We start from the raw sequence: 26,017 nt of genomic DNA, 5'->3' as shown, positions 1-26,017 counted from the left end.
CTGTCTTTTTAAATAAGGTTGTTACAAAACTGGAGGAAGGGGGGAACAGTGAGGGGGTGCCCCTGGGCAGGGAAACGGAGGTCAGGGTCGTGCAGGGCTCATGGCACGTGTTGGGAGACACCTCATAGTAGTCTGTGCTGTCTTGAACTCTTGGGGTCCCATTGCTGAGATGTTCCTCAGCCAGAACTGAAGCAGTTCCACCCAAGAAGCAGCATCCACCGATTCCCCTCTGCCCACCCTCCTCTGCAGCGGCGATCGAGGGGCGCGGGGGGGCCCGGCCGGCGCCGCCACCGCGGCTCTGCAGCCCAGAGGTGGCAGCATTTCACCGGTGGGCAAAGGAGCCCCGGCATACAGTGGGGACATTCATTTGGCTAAGTGCTTTGGGATCTTTTTGGCCAAAAGCACTGTGTAAAAAATAAAAAAAAATTAAGGTCATAAGGTGTCTGGGATTTTTGAAGAGCCAATGTAACAGTGGTCTTTTATTATTAGTGAGTTTACAGCCAAGAGCTGTCCCGTAAATGAGCAATGCGATTTAGGGATTATTTTTTTTTCCTTTAAAAGCAGGAATGCTTGAGACATTAAAGGTGGTCTGGCAGCTTTTGCTGTGAGACTTCTCTTCATGTTGATCTGTACACTGGCTTTGTATCAACACGAGAGCACCACGTTCTTGCAGACAGGCAGGGGTCAGCACTGTGTTTGAACTGGACCACGCGCTACTTCATCCGAGAGCACGGTTTGTGGTGTGGGGGATAGGAAGAATGTGATAGAGTGTTTGGCTATATAGACTGTGAGCTACATGCCATTAGTTAGAAAAGATGCAAGTGTGGAATGCATAGTTTGCACTTAGCGTGTTGTTATTTATTTACTTTGGAAGGACGGGGAGGAAGATGAATTAATACCCCATCAGCCCACAATGGATGTAATTCAGGTATCAGTTTAGGAGCCAGGTTAATTGCAGGTATGATTAGATTTTTATTGTGTCATTGCTTGGATTAGTGTTAGAGTACGGACAGCCTCAGGTCCTTGCGCTTATTTAAAGACCTTCATATTTTCCATCAACAGCTGTATGAAGTTAAAGGGAAAGAGGCCATGGGATTTCTCTTTCTCAGCTAGTTTATTTGTGAGGTGGTGAGGTTAATGTGGCAATATCCCATGCTTAGTAGAGAGGCTTTTTGGCTTTAAGCATTGTGTGTGCTCCCTTCAGATTTATGATTTTGACCCCAGCCTGGCATTATCACACTGTCAGTGGGAGTATGGAGCTGGTTGGAACCTCCAGCTCTTGGTGGTAATCTCTCTTAATTAGTTTACAGTTGAAACAATTGTCCGACTTTTTGCCTTTAAACAAGGGAAGTTTGCTCTATCAGTGGTTGATTTCCCTGAGGGAGGAAATCTTGAAGCGGGTTATCAGGGAAAGAAAAGCTCTGGGCTCCACTTTCAAAGCAATGCCATGTATGAAGCATGCATCAATCCTGTTAGTACTGCTTATTATTTCACAATGGCGTGTCAGGAATTACAGGCACAGACCTTTCTAAGGACTCTTGCAGACCTTTATGCTCTCTCATCCTGAGTCAGGATTTTGTGGAATTATGTGCTAATAAAAGCTAATTTTACACATTAAATTGCATTCTTTGAAATTGCTCTTTTAATTGCTGATCTTTCCCTGACTTCTCCACAGATCTCTCCTAGCCTTCTCATTGTCGACTTTCTGCCAGGAAGCCCTCCGTGCCTCATCATTAGGACTAAAATCTGCCATCAGTTAACACACAGAGCTTGTAACTGGGAGCAGCCCCCTCCCTTGCACGGGAGCACAGACAGTAATAGACACTATAGTGGCAGCACCAAAGGGAGTTTTACCATGTATTTTAATGACTTGTGCTTGATTACATTTGCTAGATTGAACCGAAGTTCATTTAGTAATTGGTATGATTCTTACAGGGTACACATTTGACATTCCTCCCTCATTAAGGAGCTCCAACAATGGCTGTTGCAACTTTCATCTCAAGGGTGACCCTCTCAGATACATATCCAGTCTTTTTCTTTTGATAAACCACCCAACCCGGCATTCATTAACACTTAACCATCTGCAGCCAGCCCCTCCTAGTACCTTCTCCCTTGCTTTGATGATATAATTAAAAGCCTTCTGTATTATCTCCCCCAGAGCAATAAGTCTAGGTGCATCAGCTCCTGCATTGTTTGTTATTTGATTCTCTCTGTATCAGCTGTTCCTTGGGACGGGCTCATTTTTCATATGCTGTAAAGATTAGTTGATGGAGTGGGAGATCAGAGGCATGAGACCGGAGTGTGGCTCTTGATATTAGTAACCAGATGCTCATTTGAAATGGTGATGGGGTTTGCTGTTATCTGTTAGATTATTTGGTTCCTTTGCTTTTACCTGAAGATAAACTGGTTTAAGTACTAGTCAATGAAAATTAACATCATCTTTAGTGGCTTGTTATGATAGAGTACTCTTATCAGTCTGGTTTAGTGTGGCTATTCTCTCCTTGAGTCTGGTTTACAGAAATCACAGCTTTGTTTATGCATGTGCCCAAACTTGCCTGTTTGACCTTTGAAGCTGTGATTATAATATTAATCTATGGGACTATTCTGTTGCAAATCACTTAGGTGGTCTGTATTTCAGAGGATTTCATTGTGGGACCTCCCTCTTGTCCAGCATGATGTTCCATTATTGTTAGTATATTCTTCGTTGAAAGCTAACTCAGACTGGTGTTTCAGTACATCTTGTTGTCTGGCTGCGTTTTGTGGGGGTTTTTTTGTGTGGGATGGAGGAGCTGAGATAGCACTGTGTTTCTATTTGTCCACTTGCACTGATTTTGTATAACTTAATAGCAAAGTTGCTTAGCTACAGAAAAACTTGGTACAATGCTTGCATGCACATACAAACTTCAGCCCACAAATCCTCAGTGTCCTGTGGTGTAGCTAAATAGAGTTATTCCAGTTTGCAGGTGGGGAGACTGCATGTGTCAGAGCCACACAGACATTGGCAACAGAACCAGCATTTACTGAGGAGTTCCTGTTTTACACCCTTGCTTGATGCCTAGCCGCTGCAGCCTTCCCCTGCCTGGTGTTTAACAGGGGTGTATGAAAGATCTTGAATAGGAAGAGAAAAAACAGGCATTCTGGCACTAAAGAAATTTTTTCTTGTTCGTCATCTTCAAGTTAAGAATTAGATTTTTTTCCTCCCATTTTTGCCTCTCCTTCCCATGTTGCATCCATTTCTATATTTTTACATGTCTATTGCCTTGTTCCATTGTTTGTTAATTTTCCCAGTAAACGATTATATTTGTTACATAAATACAAAGGAACCTTTCTCAGAGAAGATAGGAAATTTCTCCCTCTCATACATACACAAAATATGGAAACTGTTCTCAGGATGCAGAGCAGGAGGGAATCTGGTGACTACCAACTGCAAGATCTCATTAAAATTAGTGGATTCCCTATCCTCTTTGCATAAGGAACATTGCTGTTTGGGCTGCCTTCCACAGCAACATCTGGGCCACTGATAACATCAGAACTGGAGCATTTCTAGGTGAGCTCATGTTTAGTTATTGAAGTAATCTACTGAAAGTGCATATATCATTTTCTAGGACCACATACTTCACTGCAAAGTGTTGTACTACTATTATAGGAGCTTTCCTTTGCAAATGGGACTTAAAGGATTTTGTTATAGTCAAAAATATGCATAGCTTGAATGGCATGCTTGAGAAATGCCACATAAGTCATGAAATGTTAAGACTTAAATACTTTAGTAGTTCAAGGCATTAATTGAGAAATGGACTGGAAAATGGCTTACTAGAACACCTGATGTTCTTGGTAGCTTTGGTGTTATTAAATATTTGTTGTGACAGTATTGGTTTACTATTTATATATATATATATGCATGCCCAATTTGTGAGTGATCCTTCTGCTGAGCTAACTGCATAATAAAAGTATCATGATCACAAACATCTGACTTTAGCATGTTCTGGAATAAGCAAACTAAGTTGGATAGAGTACACTGATAAAATATGTTCATTCAAACTTAATTATGAAATCCTCACATCAAAGGAAGAAAAATGAATACAGAGACAATTTCAGGTGTGGAATGAAATTTGTCTCCTTAATAGCCTCTGATTGTGAGTGCAGTTATGGATGTCTTGAACAGCTCAGCATAGTCCCTGTTGCTGTGTTTTGTCTTTTTAATCTGCAGGCTAAATACTCTTGTGGCTGTTCTGTTCTGAGAACTAGTGGCAAGTGTTCAGACAGCCAGAATGCTCTCAAATGAGGCCACAGATTTGTGGAAGGGAAAGTAATACTGGCCTAAAATATCTGGCTGGTTTGAGACAGGTTCCAAAAAGGATTTCCATTATCCAAGAACAGAGAAAATATAAAGAGAAGCAATAGAAGCAGTCAGTAAGTCTTTATGATTTAAACTTTGTTCTTAAAATTTTGAAGCTACCAGAGATTCCTGAGGTTCTGAAATATTAACCTGCCACTGCTCTGAAAGCAGACTTCCCTGTTTGCCATTGTTTGTCTTAGGATGAGTGGGAGTTTTACTGATCTTTCCCACCTTACTGGGCTGGATAGCCAAATGCTTTGTAATTGAGCTGTGGCAATCATTTGTAATGTGTAGTGTAGGAAAGATAAGCAGACCCCATCTCCTTCCCCTCTTCCCCTCCAGGAAGTGTTGGAGAAAATACAGTAGTGTTGTTGTGTTTGCTAGCAGAACATGCCCAGCCTTGCATATATATTAAGGCAGGCACTTAGCCAGAAGCTTTGAATTATTGTACCCTGACATTACCCACTGTAACTTTTAGCACTCTGGGCCCATTACTTTGGCTTCCTGCCCAGTAATGTGCAATTTCCACTTACATGAGAAGATGTAGCAGGAGTAATGACTCCTTGGAAGAGGTGTTTTCTTTTGCAGCAAATCAGCCCAGGGCCAGCAGGTGTAAGTTTATAGACACAGCCCTATAATGGCACCCTGAGCTCTTCTCTTCTGGCAATCCAGCAGTAGATGGCAAGGAACAGACCTTTGCACATTTGTCTCTATCCCCTGACCTCATTGCAAAGGCAAGCTCTTGTAAACAGCTATGCAAAAGCTCCATGATTTCCCTTTTTTATTCTTTTCCAGGCACCCCAGAATGCACATCAGAACAGGGCTGATGGATGCCCATCTCTACTGTCTGAAGAAATATGTGGTAGACTTCCTGGTAGAAAACAGGTAAGAAACCAAGCAACACACAAGGTAGTAGCAGGTAATTGCACTGACATATGGTTTACACCAGAGCTTTTAAAGGAAGATTTTCTTTTCATTAAATTAGCCAGCATAAAATAGAAATATAAAAGAATCCAGTTTTCAGAATATTTTAACTATACTAAAAGGAATGCCAAGCATTAGTCTGAGTTTCTTATTAGGATCTTTTCGAAAAAACAGAACAAAAGCCAAAAAACTAACAAACCAGCATAAGTGAAAACTAACATTTTTGTCTCTTTTATGCATGCCTTCTTTTTCTAATGTATCTGTTCTTTTTGGCTGCTCATTTTACCAGGGCTTCCCCATTGTTAGGCTTGTGAATATATTTCTGACCTTTGATTTCCCCCACCACAGTCTGTTTTGGTCTTTGCAATCACCTTCTCTCTGCCCCTACACGTCCACCACCACTGCAGGTGGGCTATCTCTGTAGCATCCTATGTTTTTAGCTTGTGATACTGCTCTGTCAAAACTCTGAGACCACCCACTGAGAGTAAGAAAAACATCCATTTATGGAAGTGGAGAAGGATCTTAGCTATAATATTTCATGAAACAGACAGAAAAACCCAACCCTGTTTGTCTTTAAAAAACAAACAAATGAACACTCCCCCTCACAGTAACTAGTTCAGTTTTGGAAGGATGTCCTGTTCCTAGACTTTTTATAGCCCTCTCATGTCCATTACATATACTGAATGCTCACTGAGTTCTCAAGAGCTTTTCTCCCCTTTTAAGATAAAAGATACAAGGGCTAAGTGTTGTGTTCATAGTACATTTTCTTAGCAGATAAACTGACATGTGAAAAAACATTGAGGGTGGGAGATTTATGTTAGTCTTGACCATATACAAATCTGGTGATACAGCTGGGTACATGCTTCAAGGAGCTCTTCCAGAATAAGGGTCTGTGAGTGAGTTAAAATTAAGTGGAAAATCTGTATTAACCCCCAGGGCAATTTCTTACCATACATAAGAATAAGGCTTATCTGATACTTTGACTAGTACATGGGGGCATTGTACAAGTTATTTTGGTTCCCACTTGTGTACAGAAACATACGTGAAAGGTGAGAAAGCTTCAGGAGCAGCAGATGCTTTAAACCTGGAATAAACCATTTATTCAGTGTATTTCAGAAAGTTGGTGAGGGTTTGGAATTCTTGTGCTTCCTGTGGTAGCATGAAGCAGTGTTTACACTTTTCTTTTGTCACAATACAGCACATACGACTATGTACATGAAATCCTAGCACGTAGTTTTGCTGGGATTAGACATTTCTGGAATATTAGACATTTCACACATTCAGTTATTTTTCTCTAGTACTTCATTTGGTTTTGAATTTAAATCTGTGGGACAAGGATGGTCTTTGTCAGATACGTCACTCAGAGAGGCCTCTGAGTTTAAACAGCAGTTACTTCAGATTTCAAGGCTTTATGCTATTTCAGTGGAAACTGGTGAGATCTTTGACTTTGTCAGTCAGGATTTTACCTTGTATTAACCAAAGCCAGTAGAGTGAAATTCTGCCCTCAGATCCCCATAGAACAAGTCTACTGACTTTTTGCGAGTACGACCAAGTGGGGTTTTTTTGTTGTTTTCTCTAGTGAGGTCATTCTCTGTCTTCACTATTTTTTGAAGCTGTGCTGCTTTTCTGTGACACTTCCATGACAAATAGATCATTACAGCAGCTAGGCAAAGTTTCTTAAGGCCTGATAGCAACATCTGGCTTACTAATGGTAGGTAGCTGCTTCATTCTCTTTTTTACACAAATGCTGCTTATTCAGTCAATTGAGAGAGTCAATTGCAAGTAATGTGCTTAACTGGCAAATCTGGGGAATGGGACTTTTGCCATGAGGAATAACTTCAGCTTTCAGACTTCTGGCACTGGTGGGCATTTGCAGCTTGTTTTTCTTCTCTGAGGAAGGGGAGGACAGTGCATACCCAAAGATCTTTCCATGTTTGGCAGCAGTATGCAAGACTTTTGAAAGACTGGGGATTTTTTTTTTGCCTCAAAAGTACTGACATCTACATAATTGTTTGGGTTTAAGGATTCTTCTTAATACTTTGGTTTTTAGTCCAGAGAGAACCTACAGTAAGATTTTGCCCTCTGCAATTCCGCACCAGGACTGGAGAAGCTCAGATGCCTTGTTTAAGTTGTGCGTGTTTAAAACTAACAGCAGGGACTGAAGTGAACAGTGAAGCTCTTGTACGGTGCCAGGAAGTACTGACACAGTGTACTTCCTCAATATTACAATATTTACATTGTGTTAATATTTTAGCAGCGGGGTTTGATGGCAGGCAGAACACCTTTTTTCATTGTTTGTAGCTCAGTGAAGCATTTACATTTTTTCAAATGTTTTTTTGACATACAAAAGTTGAAAAGATATTACCCAGCAGTAAAAAATTCAGATGCTACAACTGGCTTTTGTAGAGGAAAATTATGATTACTCCCAGGTTGCAGCATTACATGAAAACTAATATGGTTATGCATATGGGACCTGTTTCTTCTTCAGTGACTCCCAGCTTCGGTGCAAAGATGTGGCAAGAATAAGCTCTGTCTGGTGAATCTAGTTTGTTTATAGCTGTATCTGTAAGGGTAGATTGCATTCAGATTAATATATATGGTGTAGGTAAAGTACAAAGTCACAGGCAACTAATATGAAAACAGGGAAAAGAGAACATGAAATGGCTAAACCTTGGTTCTGTCTAAGTATATAAATCTTGCTTTAGGATTTGGAACAACTTTGTTGTGTAGCAGCTTTGGAAAAAGGCTGAATATTCAGCTCCAAGATGAAGTCATGATATCAAAGATTTTTTTCATCAGCTTTATCACTGCCTTGCTTTGTGGTACTAGACAGATCCTTTGATTTTTCTATGCACTTGTTTCCTCTTCTGGGTGGGATTGTTTGGAAAATAATCAGTATTTGTTTGGCAGCAGTGAGATTCTGTGATGAGGGATGTTAGGAAAGGTCAAAATACTGTTTGGTAGCCTGTAACTCACTTTGTAGTCCTTTAGTACATTTTTATGAACTATTTTTAAAGGCCTGAATTTATTATTATCCTGCCTGAAGTTTTATTGCACTATAGCAAATCAAATTCTTGAGTTTTAAAAGGCAGAACTTGCTAGTGCCTTTGAATAAAAGTCAGAGGAAATATTCTGTTTATTAGAACCCCCTCAAATATGTATGTCGAGACAAAAATAAAAAATACCATGCCTCTAATGTAATTTAAACCTGGGGAATTTATTTTTCAGGAATGAGAGTGCTTTTTCTTTCCTCTCCTAGCAGGAAAAAATGAATTTTGGCAGTTAAATCTCTATCTATCATTCATCCACTAGTTCAGCACTGGATCCTAGTGAAATCAAGTGTGCAAAGGTTCTACCCTGTCCAAATCTACCAAGCTCAAACACTTATGGTTCCATGCTGGCTTGGGGAACAGCTGAAGAAATTCTTACCCATAGCAGTTTCTTTCCAACAGCTGGAATTTGTTCCTTCTCTTCTTTCCACACTTCTGCTTCACCAGGCTAGGTTGATTAAAAAGTGCTCTTTAATCAGCTGCACTAGACTGGCAGCCTCTGCACAGGGGTGCCAGTACGAGATTGGGAGCTCTGCCCTCGGATACCCAACACTGGTGACTTCTGTCACTGGTCTGTCCACATGAGATTCACAAGAGGTCACAGCCCATACCCTGCTACCAACTGGATTTATCCTGTCTGAACAGGAACTGTCACCTCAGTGTGAAGCAGCTCTTGTTTGGGCTGACTTTTCTGCTGGTGGTACCTGATCCTGGGGTTTATTTCAGCAGAGGCCTTTGGTTCTTCACCGGGTTCCTTTCTTCATCAGTGAAATTAGAGTTGCTGAGGTTGGTGTTGGTAGAGATTGTGGAGTTGTATCACAACCTCCGCACAGGAGGGAAATCAGTTAAAAATACGAGCTCCTTGTATTTAGGTGAGAGCTTTCCTTTCCTCAGCATTTCCTCTTTCAGAGCAAAGCCAGCCTGGGGATCTCTTAGGTGCCGCACTTTGTGGCGTGGGAAGGCAGGCAAGCACAGGCTGTGCGTGCTGCTGGAGCTGCTCTGCCAGCACAGGGCAGGGATAGTTGAAGGTGAACACCTGCACCACATGATGAACTGCACAATATTGCTTTTCTTAAAGTGATCATTCCATGAGCTGAGCCAGCAGTGAGACAGAAGCAGAGGCTGTAGCTGGCTGGGGGCACGGCTCCACCCCACAGCTGGCGGGCCTCACACCCCTGGGGCCCTGGGGTGGCAGCCAGCACAGTAGCCAGTCCCTTTTTTGGCACTCTCCTGAGTGCTAGGTTGGAATCCTGCCTTGCTGCTGCATTCAGAGCAGATGGAAGAAGAGAGTCCTTATTCCCTTTCCCCCATGAAGTTCATGTGTAGCAGAGGGCAGGATGTGGGCCTGTGCCGTGTGAGCCCCGTGTGTTGCACAGACATGCGCTGGTATTTCTTTGCTGTGTGCTGACAGTCGGCTTGCTAACAATCCCAGCAAAGCTGCTACCAGGAGAAATATGATCAAAGGGAAGTTGCATGGTAGCTTGTGTTCTTTTTTTCCTGAGAATTTCTGAAGCTTTGGCTTGGTCAAGTAAGATACCTAATTTAAGGGAAGGCAGAGGGGAGATAAATACAGAGCAACCCCTTTCCTTGTAAAGTTTTAATATGAAAAATTCAAACTTGCTTTGGAAATTTAAATCTTGAAGATCTGTCTCTCTGTATATCCTGTGAATATGCTTAAGAACATACATAGTAAGCATTTATAATATACGTATGCATGAATGGCATTGTGCCCAAAGTCAGTTGTGCAGGTACAGATGACAGCATTTGTTGTATTTGTAAGAATTCTACCATGCTTGCAGCTGAAACCTGTAGGCATATGGAGACTGCTGTTTTCACCCCTCATCAAGGTAGACCAGAAGGTCCAAAGCCAGAGCAAGGCTGCCTAAAGGAAAGCAGTATGTGGTCCTAATCAATAAGGTCTCCAAAATAACTTTTCTCCAATTTCATCAGTGCAGAGCTTGTCAGCAATATACTAACCAAACCTTAGTTACAGGTTGAGCATTCAAACAGCTACATTTAAAAATACTAACTTCGTAAATTGTAGCACTTGCCAGTTAATAAGTGCTGCAGCTGAGACTCCCTGTGCAACTTTTTACTTTTGTATTTCCCACGTATTATGGTACGGCCTCAGTTATGTGACTTTGTACCTCCTTTTGGGTTTTTTTCCCCTCTGTGACCATTGCTTCATTTATTACCTGAGATGTTTGCTGAAGGAGATACTGTTCAGTGTTGTACATAACTTCTGTAGTTCAGGTGAAGGCCACCAGCCTCATTCCCTGTTTAAACCTTGTTCTGAAAACAAGGTAAATACTTTCCTTTTGGAAAGGTAAAGGAAAATACATTGCTCTTGGCGCTCATCACTGATACTCTAATGCCCATTAACTGTCTTTTCAGCACCTCTACTAGTGAAGCATTGGTTTTTCCCCTTCTGAAAGTGGGAAACCAGGGTACACAAGAGCTCAGGTTTGAAGCATCTTTGTCTTAAGTATGCCATTTTTCAATTCTTGACGTTTTACAGAGAGCTTATAATGTTGAAAAAATCATTTCCATTGATGATAGCTGTTGCAGGGTGATAATCAATGGCAACCTGCAGAAATTGGATTTATGCTCTGCATTCACCAGCATCCATAAAATCCTCTGACAGAAGGGAATTACAAAAAAAAAAAAAAAAATTTAAAAATCAGTTCTTCAGGCATCAGTCGTTTGCCTTACATCTTAGCAGTTATTTTCTCCTCTTGCAGCTCCCTGCCTTGTACATTTAACACACATGTTCTAACAAATGAGGCAGTCATTCTTCTGCCTCATTACACAACAGTGATTCATCCCCAGGGCATAGTCCATCTTTGCATTGGGTGAAGAAGAGATTGACACTGGGAGAGGAAAAGTAGTCCTGTTCTTAAGGGTTGTATCATAATGCCCAAACTGTTACCATGATATTCTTTAAGTGTGTGTATATATGTATGTGACACTTCTAGAATTAATTAGTGAGTCTACTGTGACTCTTGCTAATGGAGTAGCTGTTATCAACATAGATTTATCACCTTTCAGGTCAGCCACCAGAAGGATATGGGATGCTCTAAACTTTAAAGAATATCCACCTCAGCATTTATAACCTTGGAGCATATACTCTGTTTCTCTGTGGAGCAATGCTCAAGCACTTCTATTACCTTGCAGAAAAGAGAGAATGGAGCATGCCCAAGGTAGAAGGACTTCTACCTTTTTGAAGTAAAAAAACCCAAAACAAACAGGTCTCTTCCAAGCATGTGCAAATAGTGTTTTTTTCAGACTTAGCCTGATGTAGTATGGGCACTTTTCCTGTTTACAAATGTAATGCCCAGACGAAAAGACAACCCTGTGCTGTGCCAAATTCCAAGCATGGAAGTGCAAGAGTTTTTCAGAGCAGATGAAATATTTTTAACATGGTCAAAACAAAGGGGTTTTTCCATAATTTTGTTCTTGGAAGTAGCTGAGACATTTTTGATGACGCTATCCAAAAAATAATCAGCTTCAGGGAAACACCTGGCATGTGTAATTTCAGCCAAAGCAGTTACACTTTGGCAGAGTTTACAAACAGATGAAGACAGAAACTTACAATAGGAAATTCTGGGCAATTTTCTTAAGGCACCCTAGTTGCACCACCTCTGAATGTTGGTCATCTCAGATTTGATAGGGGCAGATGCCACCGTGTATTTGCTTAGATGTTCTCTGTTCACCAGTGTCGCATGCACTTTCTGACATAAGATCTTCAGACTTCATTTCAAAAGACTGTGTAGGCATATGTGAAACAAAATTCCTCTTACACATTAGGACATTTCACATACTTTTAGGGTGTCCTTTCCCCTTTTTTTCTCCACCCTTCTTCCTCCTAAAAGCCAGGTAAAATTTTATTGTGTTTAGTAATGTGTTTTGCAAATCACCATTTTGTCCAGAATCTAGCCCTTCTGAAGTTTGGGGTGTAGAAAAAGCCACAGTTTCCCTGGTAGAGTCGCCTGGGAAGTGGGCAGCTCTTCCTACGGCCAGAAGGATCATGTGTGGTACTGGAAAGGCAAGAATGATAAACAGCAGCACTGTGGTCACTTCAAAAGGTCTGAGTTAGCAATTCACAGTGCCTTATCCTGGGAATGCTGAGTGCTAACATCTTGCCTGCCGCCAGGGAAATCCACTTTCCCGGGGGAGCCCTCCCCTCAGGGTGCACCCCGTGAGAGTTGGAGCTGTAGCTAAGAAAACAAATCCGCTTTCTGCAGTTCTTCCAGCACTGGAGAGCTGCCTGCCAGAATTTGCCAGTAGAAACTCTTTTCTGAACTGAGAAAATTTGCAGTAAACTTTGTAGCCAAAGTCAGTATGATTTGTTTACAATGTTAAACACTGGGGTTTGGGTTGGTTTTTTGGGTTTTTTTTAACTGCTGAAATAAATAAGAGCAAATTGTGTGAGGTCATAGTGCTCTGTCTTTCCAAACTGCTTCAGCTGCAATCCCAGAGCACACTTCTTTGCTCAGTTCCCTTCTGCTGTGTCCAGAGAGCCTCTGCTGGGCCAGCACCAAGTGGGGAGAGGAAGGTTTGCTGTCTCAGTGCTGTGTTGGGAGATCTGTGGCCATGAAAAGAGCTGCAGCAGAGCTACCCTTCTCCCCCTCAATAAAGGGCAGGGTAGTGTGAGATCTTTGGAAACTGGAGGTGCGAGTGACTGGCTCTGGAGCTCCTGCTTGGATGGCTGTGTGCTATGCTGTACACAAAGGCCCCTGCAGGTTTATATTAAGGTGCTGCCCAGACTAAACCAGTGCATTTTTTCTTTTTCCCCTCTAAATGCCTTTTTATCATTCAGGCTGTCACCTGTGTTTCCTGGCAAGGGCTGCTGGCTGGGGGAGGTCTGGCAGAGCTGAACACCCAGCTTTGGTGGTCTTTGTGTGGCTGCCTGAAAGATGGCTTAAAACAGAACCTGCTCTGTGAATACCTGCGAGTTAACATGTGTCAGCCGTGTGGCTGGAAGGTTTCTCCTTTGCTGTAAAGAGAGATTTTATAATGAATACTTTCCTTGTGATTAAAACGGATAAATAAACAAATAGCTCTTACAGGAAGTATACTGTGTGAAGACAGGGCAAATAGATTGTAGCTTTCCAAACAAGAGAAAAAGGGGGAGGAAAAAAAACCCACAATCAACCCAGCCCAAGTTCCTCCTTAGTGCATTTAATCTATTACAATGTGAAATGGCAATTCATCTTTCCCATTTCCTTTCCTTGTCAAACATATCCAGCTGTTGGAACCTTCCCTGCTCCCTACCCGAAATGCCAGGATTTGAAATTTGTTGATGTCCCGCTCCTCCAGGGTATCATTACTATTATCATCTTTCCATGGTATCAATCAACCTTACTCGTGAAACCTCAGGGGGAAAAGCCCTAATGATCCAAACTAGATTTAAACACATTATGATTTTCAGCAAATGCCTTCTGTAAGAAATACAATTCCTTTTCCTGTTGGCAGACTATCTGGGAGTAGGCATGTCTTTAGATGTGCTAAATTGGGGCTGATCAACTTCATGAATAACTGCAAACCTTTCTGTGAGACCATCATACTACATAGTGGCCACGTGCCTGAGATCCCAAAGTGTGCTTGGTCACAGCACGGTATTCTGTGCATCCAAGCTGCTCCTAGTGCAAATTTTTCTAAGGTAAATGTTAAAATGTGTTAATTTTGTTCTCTAACTATGATTTACAGCATCATATGATGACCCTCTGGATTCTGTAAAAGAAGTTAATTTAGGAAGGTCATAAAAAACGTCATTCAGTTATAGAATCATAGAAATATTTAGACTGGGGAGGGATGTCTAGCAGAATCTAGTCCAACCTCCTGCTCAAGTAAGTCTAACTTTTATGTTTCTCGGGGGTTTTTTTGCAGTTGAGTTTTGAAAATCTCTAAGGATGGAAACTGGGCCTTGTCCCAGGACTGCACCACTCACTGAAAAGTTGTTTTCTTTATGTCCCAACTGGAATTTCCCTTGTTGCAACTTGCATCTGTTGCCTCTTGCCCTCTCACTGTGCACCTCTTGGAAAAGTCTGGCTGTCTTCTATATCACTTCACTTGTGGTAGTGGAAAAGTGTCATCAGATTCCCTCAAAGCCTTCTCTTCTCAAGGCTGAACAAACCCAGCTCCCCCAGCTTTTCCTCCTGTGTCATGTGCTCTTGGCCCTCTTGGTGGCCTCAGCTGGGCTTGCTCTGATCTGATAATAAACATTAAAAATTGTTAACTATTTTTTTCCACTGTTTGATGCAGTTTCAGTTTCCTTGGGTAACCTTCAGCCAAGTTGACTTTTGTCTTCACACAAGATGTGAATTTGGAGCCAAGAATAAATTTGTTTATCCATCTTTGTGTGCTTTTTTCCCCCTTTATTGTTTTTTCTTAAATCATTGCCACTTGGACAGTATCACCCTAAGCATTCTTTTATCAATGCAGTGCATTTTCTGTACTCAGCACTACTTGCATGTAAGATAATCGTCTGGGTGAAGTTATTATCTTGCCTTGTTGAACATCTCACTGTGAGGATACAATCCTTATACTATGATATCATATCTATGTCTCTTGCAGTGGAAAACAGAATACCCTTGTATTCTCCATTCAGATGATCTGAATGTACAATTTTCAAGATAATGGTTTCCTTTTTACCCCTCTCTGTTTTGCTTCTAAATCGCTCTTCGTCCACAACACCTCAGTCACTGACACATCATTCTGAAATTCTGTGTCCCCTTTTACTGACAGGTTGAATTTTGGGTAAACAGAGAAAAGAATTATTATTTTCCTAGTATTTCACATTTTCTTAAAGGTTTTTTTATTCTAGGTGTTAGCTCAATGTTAAATTTCATTGTGCCTTAGCCAGGCAAGTGAAACATGAACAATAATATGTCTGTAACACTGTTGCTGACTTTATTATTGCATTGAATTATTGTGGTGGGAGACTTTTAAATTCCTGCATATAGATAGGACAATAAATGCTACCAGTGATGATAGGGCACACATGCATGAATAGAGTAGCTAAGAAGTGTCTTCAGTAAGTTGGTGAACCATCATTCAGTCAGTAATGGTACTCTGACTTCCATTCTGAATGTGATAAGGAGCCTAGAGCGTGAGGTAAGGGTTGATCTTAGAACAGTCTTGAACCAAAGAGGAGCAACTGTGAATTTCTTTACTTAAAAGTGAAAAAACTAAAAAAAGGGGGAGTATAACATTTTAAATAGTCTATGGGAAATGCTGAATGCTGTCTTGTTAAGCTACTGGTTTTGAAGAAGTCTAAGAGGTGAATAGAGAGAAGGAGTGATATTTCCCCTAAATCAAAGATGCAGAGATGAAATGTAGCTCATGCAGCATTTTACACTGAACTTTTATGGATTAATACCATCTGGAAAGAACATTATAAATAAAAGCTGTCTCATGAAAAAGAGATGGGATTCATTAGCCAAAAAACTTTCAAAGTTCTTCAAGAAAGGATAAAGTGAAGACAAAAAAAAAGTTTAGCCTTATCACAGACAGAAGATCATCTTGCAAACACCATGGTAAAAAGAACAGAGTTGTCCTACAGGGAGGCGTGGAGCAAGGATTAGCAATCAGTACAGGGGATAGGAATTAACTAAGGTAGAATGGTTGCTGGGGAGAAGGGTGTAGAAATGGTACTTGTATAGGTGAAAGCAGGATTGAATTACACACCAGAGCTTCCAGTTTATCTTCCAGACTGCTAAGAGAAATTAGTCAAACTGAGGTTAGGTCCGTTTGATTGCAGACCACCAAACACAGTATCTGCATGGAGAAACAGCAAAGTCATGTGGGCATCTCCAGTGCCTGCAATGCAATACCAGTGGAGCGGGGTGGAAGAGGTTGCCCACGTGAAGCTATGGCCATGCCTCTATTTTCTGACACTCACATGTTTTATAAGACAAGTCTGAAGTGTTTAAATCTATTTTGTCTAAATATATAATTACGCACCTAAAGTTTACATAATTCTTCAGTTTATGGATACATGTCAGCCTTATCAAATGCATCACATATGTGTGTTTGTTTAGGCAAATTGTCAGAATTCCTCTGTTTCTTTTTCAGAAAAGGAGCCTAATTTCAAAGGCACTTAGAAAAATGTTGGTAACTCAGACACAGATGGCTGCAAAAGCGGAGGTGGGAGAGAAAGGGGAAAGATGAGTTCTGGCAAGGAACCACATTTGTTGCAGGTGCGCTTGTTTTAGAAGAATGGGATGCTGTCTGGGAGTGAATGAGATCCATTCCTCAGCAGCATGTACAACCTGCCAAACACCCTGGGTGGCCTCCGATGGCCTCAGAGACTTTTGGTCAGAAAGAAGTTCTAAAAATGTCTAAACTTGCTGGCATTCCCATGCAAAAGCTGCGTTAGTCAGGAGCTGTGGGGTGTTCCTGACTGTTTGGCAAGTGGGCAGAGTTAAGGTTACTTAGATGACCTGAGCTGAGTGTGCACATGCTTTCAAAGGATTTGAGTATGTAATTGAGGAGTTTTAATTTCTGTGGTCAATTTTTCAGAAAGCTGCCTTGTTTCCCAAAGGGCTTTTTGGCAGAAGTGGAAGTTAGATCCCTGCTCCTTTAACTGCATCCAGACTTGGTGGAACTTGAGAACAGCTTTTTATGTGGTTTGCATCCATACCATCCCTTTCATACTTTGATCTGGTTCCTCTCCATGTTATACTGTCTGTGACTGTCACTTGCGTGTCTTCTGCTTTCCCTCCATCATCTGGAATGGGGGGTTTTGGTGGTGATTCTGCAGTTTTGGGAAGTTATTCATAAACGTGAGCCTGCAAAGCAAAGCTGTGCAGCATTACTGGCTTGCTGTGTAATGGATTTTTGAATGAGTCATGCACGTTCTTGTGAGCATTGGGAGTATGTTGCTGTCAGGCTTGAAGGTTTTAGTTAGAAAACAGTATGGAAAGACAAATGAAGCACAAATGCAGTCATGTGGAATTACCTTGTAGTAGAATATTTCTCAAAGTTTCCTTGTCTTCTCCCTAGGCTTTTAACTTCAAAAATAAGAGACACTGGCAATTAATTAATATGAAGTTGTGGCAGGGTGTGAAAAATATATTTACTCTTTTTGTGGTCCAGATTTTGAGAGTAGAACAGGAGAAATAGAACATAGCAAGATTTAACAGATGTTCAATGCTGTGATGGGTGCTTCAGGTTATTGAATTAGGCACAATTAATTGCCTGATAGTTTATTGGCTTGCCTGGTTACTTTGGAGTTTTCCTTTATTATAATTGGTCTTGGGTACACCAGACAAAGGCAAAAGGATTACTGCAAGATGTAAGGGCAGAATTAGCCTTCTGCAGAGATGTGGCACACCCTAGAGATTTATCACTTGATTTTTTTTTTCCTTTTGTATGCAGTCCTTCTCTGCTTTCTCCGCATTCTTAGCATGTCTCAGAAATTCCAGCATTTTTAGTAATGAATCAGTGAGAAGAAGGGGAAAAGTCCTGTAATTGCTTTTTCCATTGTGCTTGTTAAAACGGCGTTGTGGGAAATGGACCCAAACACTGTCTTTTAAGTGGTGTTGAGTCTGAGGCAGGTGGTATTAACTCAGGACTGCATTAACTCTTTTCAAATCTCTTTCCTGTTTCCTTGAGGAAACATGCCTGGTGTATATATGTGGCATGGGCTGTTTGCCTGCCTCTTGCATTGACATTTTAATTTGGTCCATGATATAAATATCATTTCCCTAATCCCCCTTGCCCTGACCCTGTTTTGTCTTTTCTTCAAAGTGAGTTGACTTTTTTTTCTTGAAGGAGGGGGGAGGAGGTGGGAATGGTGGCTGGCTGCTCTAGTTTGGAGCATTAAATGCTCAGGGAAAAAAATCTCAGAGTAACTGTTGTTTCTTTCTTTGTATTCACATGGAAATTTTTAATCTCCATCAAAGGATCAGGAGAAAATAACGTTGAGATTCAACAAGAGAGCTCCCAGCTTACATGGAATTTTTAAATGTTATTTGGCTTTATCCTTTAAACGATGAGAACCATGAACTATGTACCTACAGGGTTCAGAATTAACTTTTCTCTTTCTTCCAACACACCCTCTTTTTTTTTCTTCTTCTTCCCTCCCTTTTTCTTACATCTTTATTGTTCTGCATAAACATGCAACTCCTTTCTGGCCAAAACTCTAAGTTGCCTTAGGATTTGTTTAGTTGTATTTATGTATACATTTCTTACATTAATTATGAGCCCCAGTCTGAAATACAGCCTCATGTTCTTTTGATGTGATCTGAAGAATCTCTGTTGAAGGCCATGGAGCTAAGATCAGAACCCAAGTCCATGTATGCTTGCATAGCTGTATAAGAGCTAACATTTGCCTGTTTAAAAAAAAAAAAAAAAGATACAAATAAGTATAAAAGGGCTAATGATCTGCTTGTTTGTAGTGAGGAATCACAAACACTATCTGCACCTGTAGATTTAACTGATTGTGCTGACAGTGATAGCAAGGGAAACCCTCTGCAACTACCCAAGGAGGGTGGGTAACAGCAGATTTCACAGGTGGGTGCTGACAGCAACAGTAGATTTCATGGTTCATCACAGATTAATAAAACAGGGAGGATATTAAAATGCTAATACTCATTAATACTATTTTATGGTGTTTAACATGAAACATGGAAAATGAAAATGAATGACAGCCGGTAAATGGAACTGACAGTTGTGTTCAGGGTGTCCTAAACTGGTGAGAATTAGCTGCAGGAAGCAAAAGCTGTGGATGCTCCTATTCCTGCTGTGGATAAAGCCAAACAGCACCTACAGTTATGTAGACTTGTGCAAGGTCACCTAAACTTAGATTCAAATAGACTCTTCTATTACTGTAGAATACTTTATGAGATTCTTTTCCTTACCATCGTTGGTCAGAGCCATTATTTTCCATGTCCTATGGCAGACAGAGTCTCCAGCAATACATATATCTAAGAGCAGAAATCCCAGCCCATTAAAGCATAATTGTGAAATCCTTTTTTGTCTTTTTTTAAGGGGTCAGTATTAGTTTTTATCCCCCAAAACTCTTCTTGTGTTTCAGTTGGCCACATTGTTCTTCATTTCTTGCTGAAGTTTCAATAATCTTCATCCCAGAGGCAGTTGCATTTCAGCAACAAGTAAAAGTTGGCCCTCTGTGGGCCATAATGTAATGTAATATAATATAACATACATAGATACAAACTTAGTTCTGCCATGTTGTAGGCTGTTTTAAGTTTATTTATGGTTAAAAGTCTCTGAAAACCTCTGCATAGCTGTGTGTAAATATTAAGCTTTTTGACCTAGGGTGTTTTCACCTAATGTTCTTTCACAAGTAAAACTTTTTAATTTAGCGTGAACCTTATCTGTGCCTTTACTGAGATGCAAAAATCCCAGAAATACTGGGAATATATAAAGTGCACAGGGACCAGGGATATAGGGGTTCTAAAGATGTCGTTATTTCTTGCTGGTAATAACAGTACTTGGTAAAATAACAGTTGTCAGACCAAGTAGACATTTTTGCACCTTAATGTTTTAGGTTTGAAATAAAATTAACCTTGAATGTTCTAGGTTTATAATACCTGGGTCTGAGTCTGCAATCTGCATGGCTGACTGCGAGTGGCTGATGTGTGCTCTAAGCTTTTAGGTACATTTAATACTGAATTTTCCAGGAGGTTCTTTTGCTTTTAAAATATTTCATCTTCACTTGAATTCCCAGTTTTTTTCTTGCACTTGCACCATGAATTTCAACTGCCCAGTTGTCTTCGTTTCCCCCACTTATGCACGATTTCTTGCTACATGTCCTGTAGTTGTGACTTGCTGCAGATTCCATGCCAGAGATACTACTTCTTTTTGCATGCTTAAAATGTGATCAGTATCAACCCCTTTCAAAATTGCTGCCAGCTCTTGTTCTCAGGATACTGGAGCCACATCAGGGACTAGTGTGTCCCCCTCTCTTCATTTACAAGCAGACATCTAACAACACTCTCCATCTTTGGTGGTTTTCTTGAAAACCTACTACTTTCTGTTGAGGTGAAAACAGATAGAACTTCAAATATCAAAGTTTAGGAAAGGAAAAGTCATGAAAAAGGGCCTGTCACTTGGGCTAGATTTTATGAAAACATATTTATTTTGGCAAATGTATCTCAAAGGCAGGTTCATGTTTATGCTCCTCACCGTCTGGAGTTTGCTGTGAGGTGTCAAGAGCATGCTTACTCCACATTGGCTTAGAATTGGATTTCTGCCAAAATTCTGTGTGCCCTCCTCTCCTTCCTCTCACCCCTTTACTTTCTTTCTCCTGGTTGTAGCAGATTTTTCCTTCTGTCGATCTCAGTGCGTATTTCATTTTCACTTCTCGGCACGGACAGAAACAACGAGCTTTAGAAACCAGGGGGCTCCAAGTTTTAAAACGTGAAGAGAATAAAAAAAAGATGCTTTCTTCAGCTTATAGGGTTTTACATTTATTTCTTCTTAATATAGGCATGTGAAGTTTGGGATTTGATTGTAAGGATTTTAAACACACTAGACCAGAAACCTTTTGGTTTGTCTTCTTCTGTATCTGGGTTACAGGCCAGTTGGTTCTTCCAAACTCCTGCTAATTTTTCTCTCTCTCTTGATGAAGGGTCTTCAGTCCCTCTGCATCTCTTTTGATTTAAATTCCTTTCCTAGTTCCAGCCAGATGTTTGGTTTCCCCCGCTGTTGACAGTCAGATAATAGTCTCATGCTATCAGTTCGTATATCTACATTTGCAAGATCTGTTGCAAAAAAATTCCCAAATCTTTCTCACAGAGGGCCTTACTGTGTATTTTTACTACTTTCCAAAGGCAAATTCCTTTAATGTCACATATAAATTGCTTCAACAGCAAGCAGAGGCAAACCTTCCTGGTTTTCCTTTTCCAGTAAGAAGGGTGTGTTTCTGAGCCACATCTTATGGATGACCCAGAGATTTGCTCCACCTTTGGCAAAGGAATGTGGCTAGCACTTCAGAGAATTGCAAGAAAGCTTCAGGAGTTTGGCCAAGAAAGATTAAACCATCAAAACCCAGGCAAAACTGCAAAACTTTGTCTTTTCCCCTTTCCACTGCTTTCATTTCCTACCGTGTTGTGTTGTCCTCTGCATCAGACTATTTAAGACTGCCAAATACTTGGGTATTTTATAGGTAATATATCTTATAAATGCCATAGCCAGCCTCTGAGGGAAACAGAGGATTGTCGGTTTTGGATGAAGTATAAAACCCAAGCAGGAAATCATTGCTGAATGGCACAGCTGCAGGCAAACACTGTGAGCTAGTAAACTGCCCATCTGCACAGCCACACGTGTGTGGGAGCGCGGGGCCGGCGCGGCCGTGGCAGAGCGCGCCTGTAAGTGGTTAGCAGGCAGAAATTCGGTGATTAAAGAATGAAGTGTTTTGCTTCGTTAGTTCCTGAAATACAGCTATCTGAAGGTGATTATAATCTTATTTTTAAGCAGGAGGAGAGACTAAAGACTAAGCTTTTCCTTGTCCGTAATAAAACATAAAAGCAAAATTTCAGAGGTGGACTGGGGTTGGTCATCCCACTGCAGGACAGAGGATGTGACACAACTTGCACTGAGGACTGAAGGAAAAGTTTGTCAGAAAAAAGAAACACACTGTATTTGTTCATAGGACTGAACTGGCAATCACATCTGAATCTTCCTTTCAAAGCTAGAGACATGAAAGACTGTTTCAGTCCTTAAGTCTGCCTCACTATCTTTGACCTGAACAGGGGTCTGGGTGGGCTTTGAGCTGGTCTTAAAGTTTCAACTGTGTAAGATCCCCCTTTGCTAGAGATTTTGCCAACCAAAATAATTTTCAATGTACTCATTTTAGTACTTGCCTTTTGTAATTTAATCTATTAGTTAGTTCCTAGATTTGCTGTCTTCCATTCTAAACAACTCCTCTTTCTTTGTGGGTTATTATTTGTTGAGTTCCTCTAGCCAAGCTCACTGTGTTAGTTCTCCCAATCCTTCCTCTGAAGTTTAGTACTTCCTCTTACACATGCCAACTTTGAGTTCATTTTCCGCATGATTTTCCTAAGCACTACTTTAAATAATCCACAATTCAGTAACTAAATGGAGATTGTTAAAATAATGAAACAACAATAAAGCTCTTTTAAGACTGCACTCCAACTGTAAAAAACTGTTGATTTGGGATTTTTTGCCAAATACTTTATTGAAAAATAAAATTATCTTCTCATAGTCAAAATTAAATTAGCTGGGTTATAATCCCATTGTACAATAGACTTCCTACATTGATATTTGTCTTTCGGGAGAGTTTTTTGTTGATTCATTGCAATGTATAAATCAGTGCAAGAGTAAAGATAATCTAGTGACTGGGGCCCTTGTTTAAGGCATAGGTGGCTTGGGATAAAACCCCTCATGATTTCTCCACCTCCTAGTATTGGGGTATCAGAATGGATATAACAAAAGTTGAAATCTGTAAACAGGGAAGATGGGTGTATTGCCAGCTGAAGCCTCTGGAAGCTTTCTGTTCACTTACGTGTTTTGCATAGGAGCCTCTAAAGAGCATGAAAGTCTTGGGGCCCAAACTGGTTAAAATGTGCTCATTTCTCTTGGTTAAAGGATTGAGTCTAAAATATTCTGATGTTTCACGTGAGCAGGAATATCACTGTATGCATCATAAATATTTTAATTGAAGGATCTGATATTTCATATATCCTTCAGCATTTCCATATTTTTATCATGAAGAAAAGGAGGAGCTGCTTTGGTTTTCTCTCTATAGGCACTTAATTCTCTCTTTTCCTGTCAATTGATGCAATTTTTTAAGCCACATAAAGGGATTTCAGTTTTTGTCATTACAGTGTTGGTACTTTCTGCATTCCATCTGCGCACAAGTATGAATTCTAGGATGATGACATTAAATTATAGGCACCTCTGTTAAAATATAGGGAATACAGTTCTGAAAATGGAGCTTCTTCCTCATTTTGAATCTTTTCTTTATATTTTAATGCATTAAGGAAGCAGGTGACTAGTGGACATCGTCTTAATGTCTTGCCATTTTGATTCATCCTCATGAAGTGTGCAAAATGTCTGATAATGTTATGCAAAGAAAATGAAGACATGTAAGTTCTAGCATTCACAGACTTCGTGTGTGCGCCTCCTTCCCCAGGACAATCACATCTCTCCGGAGTGAACTGATTCCACATCTGGTTAGGAAACAGTTTTCTTCTCCTGCATCATTGCAGCAAGGACTAGACAACAAAGAAGAGGACCAAAAGAAAAAAGAGCAAGCATCCCTAGGTCAGTACAATATCAAAAACTTGGGTTTATGCAAGTTTTAAAGTCCATATGCTACAGCTGAGCTATTGAGTAGACTACAGAACTAGCCTGAAACACTATTTTAGAGATTCAGCTTCTTTTTACTCCTGATAGCAAAGATTCTGGTAGATTTATTTTTCAAACAGTATTGTGTACTATATAAATTTTTTTGTCTTCCCTTATTTTGGTGTAAACCATAAGCAAATCAGCTAGAGGGTCTGTATTTTTTTTTTTTCTGGGAAAAAAGATTGATTTTTGAAAACGTAGTTTTAGGAGGGAGTTCCTAAAATTGCATAGGACAACAGGCTAAGCTAAGCCTTAAACACCCTGCACTGGGAACTGGACAGGATCTCAGATCCTGGAATTTATTTTTAGCATTTCCGCTGTCTCCTTGTGTGACCTTGGGCAAAACATTGCATCTGTCCTGATTCCTTGATTCACACCTGCAGAATAAAAATAAGCACTTACTCACTTCATGTGATAAAATCTGGTAATGACTGCCGAGTATCTAGCCATGGAGATGAGGTGAGGCAAAGATTTCCCTTCACCAACAGTATTTTAATAGTATTCCTCTTCAGAAAGTATTTCATTAAATCCTGTCTAACTTCATGCGTGTGTGTGTTCTCCAGACATTTATAGTTTCATAAAGGAAGATAATAGCTTGCTGAAACCTGCTCCAGATAACTCTTGTTGGAATGATCATAGAGGAGATATGAATGTAACTCTCCACGAAGGAAAAGTGCGCTGCTACGTCCATATCATGAAGGAGGGGCTGTGCTACCGAGTGAATACTCTTGGGCTGTACATTGAAGCCAACAGACAGGTGAGGAAAGTACAGAAGTGCCACCTGTAGTAGCTTATGGGACATTTCAGCCCGTGGGAGTGACTCCCTGTGATACAGCTGAGGAGTATGTGGGAATTGAACCAGTGCCACATTATCCAGGCACCCTACTGCTTGTCAGGTAGGGATGTGAGGCCAGGGAACAGTTCTGTTGCTGATTTACTATAGATTTGATTTAGGTAAACAAACTCTCACCCTAAACACTCTTGTGTTTTTTCGGGAGGGGCAAGACCTGCAGCTAAAGAGCCAAGAAGTGTGGAAAATCAGAATGGAAGTAGCTTTGATAGCTCATTTAATCCATGTCCTAAAAGCAAGATCAGTTTCGACTGGACTCTTCCTAGCAGATGTTTGTTTGTGATAATAACAAAGGTTGTTAACAATTTGCAGAAAGACTTAAACTACGCTTTCATTTAAATTGCCTAATGATTTCCATTATTAAAGAATTCTTTTATGAACAGGTTTCCCTACTGTGGTACTCCAAGTAAACACAGAGGTGAACTCTTGATCTGATGCAGAGTCTGTTGCAGCTTTCACTTTCACATGACTGAGAACCCATAAAATTTAAAAAATCACAGATGAGAATTAGGGAGATCCTGTACCACCTAACGAGCTGATGATTAAAACTCTTAATATCTTTGTGGGGCAGGGATTTGGGGTTTTGGGTTTTTTTTACTACACTGGCTGATGCAATATACACGTTCTCACTTCACTCTGCTAGTGATGAGTTTCATTGCTATCAGGAATGGACAGTTTCCTCTAGTTTTGAAAGACCAATAAGGAGTGCCGTAAGGAAAAACTGAAGATTTCTGGAAGTGGGGCTGGAAAGGTGATAAAGTTGTATTGGGAATTCTGGAAGTGGTCACTGCCTTGCCTTTGCTCTCAGACTGAGTTGATTTCTTTTTAATAACATTAATGGATTAATTCATGCAAACCAGAATTGCAGAATGGCAGCATGAGTTTATGCATTGGGGCTCTTTCTCCTTGATGCTTGTAGAGGAACACAGAAATAAAGTGATTTGCTTAGGGAGATGAGGAAGAGAGGCAGCACTGCTTTTCAGCAGAAGGAGAAAACCTTCCCCAAAACCAGCAGGAACAAGTGTGCCCAAAGGGTTAAGGGAGAATACCACTTGCTAGGGGAAGTGTGCATGCACGTTTGGCAGCAGCCACTTCAGTAAAAAGTTATTGAGTTAAGCCAGTCAGACTCCATGTGGGTTTTTTTTGTGTTGGTTTTTGTTTTTGGTTGGGTTTTTTTTAACCTAAATATTCTACATTTTGGTTAGTTCAGGAAATATGTTTGCTCCTGGGTGGTACAAAGAATTAGTGTTTTGAAGTCACGTTGGGGCTTTCAACATTGGAAAGGATTTTCTTTGAATTTTGAACTTTTTCAGGATGGTAAAATTTCTAAGGAAACTATGTGGAGGTAAAACATAAAATGGAGCTTAATGAGGAGTTGTGAGAAAGTAGTTCCTTTTTTCAGTGCCACTGCATTTTGTTTCTCTTTCTAATCCTCATAAAAGATGCACATTTAATTTGATCTGGGTGGGCGGTTACCTGTTTTGTTGGTCTCTAAGGAAGATTTTGGGTGTTTAGTTT

General features: G+C 40.5%; 1 protein-coding gene across 1 annotated transcript in view; it reads left to right on the top strand.

Moving 5' to 3' along the window:
- The window catches only part of EIF2B3 (eukaryotic translation initiation factor 2B subunit gamma), a 98,712-nt gene that overhangs the window by 44,949 nt on the left and 27,746 nt on the right, over positions 1-26,017 (top strand). The window contains exons 5-7 of the mRNA XM_082287074.1: positions 5,132-5,221; positions 23,435-23,565; positions 24,213-24,406. Coding sequence (XP_082143200.1) covers positions 5,132-5,221; positions 23,435-23,565; positions 24,213-24,406 — 415 coding nt within the window. The remainder of the gene's footprint in view (positions 1-5,131; positions 5,222-23,434; positions 23,566-24,212; positions 24,407-26,017) is intronic.

The sequence above is a fragment of the Coloeus monedula genome (assembly GCF_965178545.1).
Source record: "Coloeus monedula genome assembly, chromosome: 9".
Taxonomy (NCBI): domain Eukaryota; kingdom Metazoa; phylum Chordata; class Aves; order Passeriformes; family Corvidae; genus Coloeus; species Coloeus monedula.
This window is presented reverse-complemented; position numbering and strand designations above follow the sequence as displayed.